The sequence below is a fragment of the Oryzias latipes genome, chromosome 8, assembly GCF_053564925.1.
Source record: "Oryzias latipes strain Hd-rR chromosome 8, Olatipes_Hd-rR_3.1".
In the NCBI taxonomy this organism is placed as follows: Eukaryota; Metazoa; Chordata; class Actinopteri; order Beloniformes; family Adrianichthyidae; genus Oryzias; species Oryzias latipes.
Genome location: NC_136244.1, coordinates 23,605,111 through 23,611,110, shown reverse-complemented (window position 1 = coordinate 23,611,110; position 6,000 = coordinate 23,605,111). Strand labels below are relative to the sequence as shown.

Here is a 6,000-nt window from a genome sequence, read left to right as displayed (position 1 = left end):
AAACATTTTTGTGTTTTTTTCAGTTTGGTTGATCCTGGAGTTATATAACATATAAACTTTAAGCATTAATATTATATATTGGGATTTTTTGGGGTAGTTTTACCAAAGGGATCAACTGCTGAACACTAATTTATTTTTGACATTTGTGGTGCAGCTGATTTAAGTAAATTCATGCGTTCTTTCTCCTTGTACACTTTCTTTACATCGTTTAACAACATATTTTTTTCTGAAATGATGGATCACACAATAAGACAACATGCTTCTGATTCGTTTGGACCTCAAAAAGTAATATTTAATAAAGTTTCCACATATGTGGAGGAAGCAGATTCAGTGGAGAGTCCCGTCGTTGCACAGCAGCAGGTATTCCTTCACGGAGCCGGGAAAGTCCAGATGTTGGATTCCCGCGTGGAAGCCAGCTCCCAGATGCTGACGCAGCGCGCAGCGACAGAGATGCTGCAGGGAGCGAGGCTGACCGCTGCGCCCACGCGCCAGGTCAAGGAAAGGCCGGTGCTCCTGAGTCAGGGAGGGGCAGAAAACGCACTACAGCAGGGAGCAGCGGGGTAAATAAAGAGGGAGAGAACACCCACCTCACACCCTTCAACAGAGAGAGACTCCATCCATTCACAGGGAGGAACGCTGGGGTAGGAGTTCAGCAGCACCTCCAGGGTGGCAGGAGAGACGAGACACTGTTTCAGCATCTGAAGAGAAATGGAGGCTGATGAAACACAAATAAACAAATATTGATGAGTCGTTTTTATGAAAGTATTTACATTTTAGACCAAACCTTAAAAGTTATTGGAAAGACTTGAACTTAAAATGGAATACTGATATGTTCAGCTCTAAATTTGACTGTTTCTGCTGCTATTTATCATAAATTTCCTGTATTTGATATCATTTTTTCTTGAATTCTTGTTGCTGTGTGTCAGTATGGATGCCGGCAGGAACCTTTGGTGGGACAGATGGAGCTCCGTGGTTCAAAAGAGACCGAGCTATGGCCTCTGGATGCTGGTTTTGGTAATCCTCCACCACCTTCAGGGCAAAGAAAACAGACATCCTCCCAGCAGCTGCGCTCAAATGTGGTTTTCAGCACACAGAGTCCATCTATACCTGCAGCAGGCAGTCCATCGGTGTGTAACCTGCAGAGTTGGGGGTGTCGGCCTTTGCTCCGTGCTCCAGGAGGACTTCTACGATCCTCGGGCAGCAGTTGGCGCAGGCGTTGTGAAGAGGTGTGTGCTGCTTCCTGCCGGCGGTTCGGGGGTCGGCTCCTGCACCGAGCAGCTTCTGGACCACCCGGAGGAACCTCCCGGCCTCAGTCGGCCTCTCTGCTCCGGAGCACGCGGCATTCAGGGGGGTCTCCCCCTCTCGGTTGGTGGCAGAAACGTCCGCGCCGTGGCTGAGGAAGAGCTCCACGTGCCCCTCCAGGCCTCGGCGGGCAGCCGCGTGCAGAGGTGTGAGTCTGGACTCCCTCATCCTCACGTTGACGTCTGCGCCTCCTTCCAACAGCAGCTGAGCACAGCTTCAAAACAGGAAGGCCTTTTTCAGATGCTTAAAACATCAAACTGTGGTAAAGTCTCAGATTCTCATAATTTAAATGTTTTGGATTGCAACAACTTTATTTCTATTTTATTCTTTGTAAAATGATTTAAGGTTTCCTCCAACTTGTGATCCCAAACTGCATTAGAGACCCTGAGGTCTTTCTTTGTCAGCGTCTTCCTGACTCACTGCAGCGACTCCGCAGAGGAGCAGAGGTGCAGAGGAGCGCTGCCGTCCGCTGCCAGCAGCTCAGGATCTGCTCCATGACACAGCAGCATCTGCACGCAGACAGAGTGGCCGCCCGCGCATGCGTCGTGGAGAGCCGCGCAGCCTCCAGGGTCGGCGTTCACCTCTGCTCCCCGGAACAGCAGCTCCTCCACGCAGGCTGCATGTCCGCTGCCGGCAGCCAGGCGCAGAGCGGAGGTCTGCTTCACTTTGGAGGTCAGAGTCCACAGACCTGCAGGAGGAGCAGAGATGCAGCGGTGTTGTTGTTTGCGTCGGAAGCAGATTGTAATCTCTCGCGCTCGTACCCATTTCTGGGATCCACACCATCTCCTCATGCACCGTCTCCATCAGGGCATTGACCATCCCCGGGTCCTTCAGGACCGCATACACCCCCTTCATGTCTCCGTACATGAAGGTGTTGTGGATGGCTGCGTCCCTACAGCGACTCTGGGGCGGAGGGGCTCGAACTTCTTGCAGACGCTGCTGCCTAGGAGGAGGTCTGGGGGCCCGAGGCAGAGGAGCACTCACTATGGCTCTCCTCTGAGCCAAAGCTCGACGGGCATCTTCCCACTCCTGAAAATCCTGCTCCAGTCTGAGCGAGCGCAGGGAGGTGGAGGAGAAGGGGAACGTGTGCTTTGACATTCCACCTCAACACAAATGACATCACAGGTTCAGATTCCACAGTATTTCTGATCAGCGGAGGTTCAGAAGGTAACCTCACTGTCAGTAGAAATACAACGACTTACCTTTTCACTCACCGTTTACTGCAAAGTCTTTGGTTAAAACGTATTCAGAGTACAATAACACGTCAGGTCAGTCTTTCCTCGAAGTATGACGCGATCTAAGAGTGAAAGCCTTTCCTCTGTGGGCTGAGCTCAGTCACAAGTTGCTTCAGTAAAGGTCCAGCTGGAGATATTATTAGATTTGAAGGAAAGTTGATACCTGTCATACCTTATGTGGCCACAAGAGGGCAGCATCGACGAAGCTTTACCTGAACAGGCGACCAAAAACCAAACGACTAAATAGAATAAAATTCACAACACTCTGATTTTAGTTTAAACATTACAGTCCTTAAAATATTCAAGGTTTCTAAATGCAAACTAATTTAAGTTTAACAACTACAACTCCATACTGTCAATCATCAGGAATAAATAAAAGTCATTTTTATTTCTTAAATTAGCTAATTTGTTGAAACTTTCCCTTCTCTAAATTCAAAATTATTGTTCTGAGTTGTTTTATTTAGAAAAAAATCTTCCCAAAATCATTTAGTTTAGTAGTTTTTAAGTTTTTAATGGTAGATAAAAATAAAAATAAAAGGCTGAATTCAAATTCAAGGACTGCGTTCTTTTTTTCTTTCTGGTGTCTGGCTGTTATGTTCTTTTTCTTTAGTTGAACATTAGCAGAATAAAATGCAAAAAAATAACATTTATAACAATACAACATAAGAATACAACACAGTTCTGAACACAGAATAAAATGTCACACACACATGTATGTATGTGTCTGTTTTTGTGTGTGTGTGTGTGTGTTTCTATCTGCTAGTCCGTCTTTCTTGACGTGACCCTCCACCTTTATCCACTTGGGACCAGCACATGAAAGCACTATTGTGCCCCAATATAGATGCATTACTTAATTGTACATTTATGTATTGATTTGTTTTGCTTTTCACACAACAGCACAGGTTGCTGTTGTTCTTTACGTGACCCTCTGCCTTTATCCGGACTTGGGACCGGCACACGAAAGCACTATTGTGCCCCCTTGTGGTTGCATTACTTCATTTTACTTTTATTTAGTTGTTTTTTTACACAGCACAGGTTGCTGTTTTTCTTGACATGACCCTCTGCCTTTGTCCGGACTTTTTGTTTGTTTGTTTTGCCTTTATCCGGACTTGGGACCGGCACATGGAAGCACTATTGTGCCCCCGAGTGGTGGCATTAATTTTTATTTATTTTTAACTGCTGTTGTCTTTTATTCAACATGATCCCTCTGTTATCTATTATCTTCGTAAACTTTCACTAAAGTTTGGTCGTTTTTTTATTTTATTTCTTGTGATTGGGAAAACTGGAGCACATGGCAAAAATCCACACATGCTCAGACCAAACAAACTCTGCATGTGGACACGGACACACCGTTGTCATGGTATTAAGTTGAGTTACTTAACATGTAAATAGATTGTCAGTCAAAAGACTTTTGTTTTGTTCTACTAGATGGCGTTCAGTACATTGACGTTCAGAGCATAATGTTTTTGACTGTTTTTCATAGCCACATTACGACGGAGTATTAGGGCCACCAAAAAAAAAAAAAAAGTAAAATTACGACATTTTATCTCGTAAATTTACGAGAAAAAAGTCATAGATTAACAAGGTGAAAACACCGAAGTTGTCCGTTCATCGGAGCATCGCTTGAAGATGAAAGATTCTGAACCTTTGGCGACTCAAAATCAGATTATTGTCAGTGGAGCCGGTTTTCCGGGGTTCAGTGTCAGTAAAGCGGAGTTTCATATGTAAAATAAGGAGCTCAGAGACACGTTTGGGTGCAGAGGATCGTTGCAGCCTTTATTCTCCTTTTCATTCACAAACCCTGAAGTTCATCTGTCACCTTACGTCATGAACCTGTCATCAGATCCGAACACCAATGCGGAAGTAAACGTCCCGTTATATCATCAAACAACAAAGATGAATGAAAATAGTCTATTATATTAGCATTAGAATGCTGAAAATGCCAAAAAAAAAGTGATCCTCCTCCTCAGACGGATGCGTCACACAAACGTAGAGATCTTGTTTTTGGTGGAGGAAGAAAGGATTGAAGTGGAAAGCTGCAGGGACACCGACGGCTTAATCGGGCTGCAGGAATCCTGCAAACCATCAATAAATAAAACAGGAATTCTCATTTCTTCCCAAACCTCAGACAACGGTAAAAACAAAGAATTCACCTTTTTCTCCGGTATCTATTAAACCTTAACTATTTTAATTTTGTTTTTTCAGTTTTAAGTTTTTTATTATTTTATTCCTACAATCTAACCCCTGATTTTTATAACCCCCTGGGCTTTGAAGCTAATCTTTTTCCTACAAACTAAGTAACTACTGAAACCTACAATTTAAACAACTAAAATTACTCCCTCCTCCGACGGAAGAAGTTTAAGAACCTTCTAAAGACTCCGGGCTTCTGTGACTTTGTCAGGTGCTTTTTGAAGCTGGCAGCAACGATGTCATTGACCACGTCCAAATCGGAGTCGAGGAAAACCATCACAAAGTCAGGCTTTTTCCACTTATCCATCAGGTCTTTGTACACAAGCAGGTGCAGCTTTTTCTGAATTTTGGCCAGATCCATCAGAATCTTTTCCCCGTTCATTTCTTTCCAAATTCTTTTCACCAGGTTTATTACATGCAGAAAGAATTTATCAGAATGATTCACAAAGCCTGACTCTGTGACAACATGTGAAAGCAGCTTTGAAAGCGAGTCTGCCACAGCTGCTTTCAGATGTTCTGGGATGTCGTCCAGAACCTCTGCATCCTCGGGTTCTTCCTGTGCTACTTCCAGTTCCTCCACGTCTGGTGTCTTTGTTCTTGCGAGAGTTATCTTTGTTTTTTTGGTGCAAACCTTAACGCCTTTGGGCAGAAATCTTATGCAGGATGTTGTGTCCGAACTGTCTGTCCATTCAGATGAATCCTCCATCGGGATCTCTGCCGGGCGTCTCTCTCTCTGTTTGACACCTTTCTTTAGCTTCGTAGCACAGGCCATCAGATTTGCCGCACATGTCTTGACCTTTAAACTCCCTGATTTGATGTGATGAAGGAATGTTTTTGTTCTTTCATCACCTGGTCCCAGAGTCACTGCTCTGCGTTGAGCCCTGATTATTATGAGCACGGCCTTCACATTCATGACGATGGACTTCAGCACGTTGTTCTCAACGTACACCTTTGCTCTTTTGGCTCTTTCTTTGATGTGTTTTACACATGCTCGGCGTCCCGCATCCAATGCTTTTACAGATCGCGCCCTCATTTTTTCTGCAATTGCTTTTACATTTGGAGGACTCGATTGTAGTTTTTTGATCCGTAAATTGAGTAACGCAGGACCAGGCTTTGCTTTCTTTGCCTCTGGGTCTTTGTCCGCAGCATAGGACATTAGTTTATTGGTCCACGCTGTCAGCTTTTTAGTGCACGCCTCCAGTTTTGCAGCAGCAGCTCTTGTATTTGCATTTCTAAAATATGCTGCTGCATCCTCAAGGTGTGCTCTTGCGTT

General features: G+C 44.5%; 1 protein-coding gene across 3 annotated transcripts; it reads right to left on the bottom strand.

Annotated features, from left to right (window-relative positions):
- Nucleotides 1-266: 266 nt before the first annotated feature.
- Nucleotides 267-2,672, bottom strand: asb16 (ankyrin repeat and SOCS box containing 16). Of its 3 annotated transcripts, none has more exons than XM_004071252.5 (7): nucleotides 2,505-2,672; nucleotides 2,064-2,405; nucleotides 1,723-1,990; nucleotides 1,108-1,516; nucleotides 946-1,029; nucleotides 588-698; nucleotides 267-513 (listed from the first exon to the last, which is right to left on the bottom strand). In XM_004071252.5, the coding sequence occupies exons 2-7, from the start codon at nucleotides 2,398-2,400 to the stop codon at nucleotides 328-330; spliced, it is 1,395 nt and encodes a 464-aa protein (XP_004071300.1). In that variant the 5' UTR covers nucleotides 2,401-2,405; nucleotides 2,505-2,672; the 3' UTR covers nucleotides 267-327. The 3 variants fall into 3 exon arrangements, 2 of the variants coding, with proteins under 2 accessions (XP_004071300.1, XP_023813153.1); XM_023957385.2 differs by having other exon boundaries at nucleotides 2,517-2,627; XR_002290655.2 differs by having other exon boundaries at nucleotides 475-513; nucleotides 588-715; nucleotides 2,505-2,666.
- Nucleotides 2,673-6,000: the final 3,328 nt, after the last annotated feature.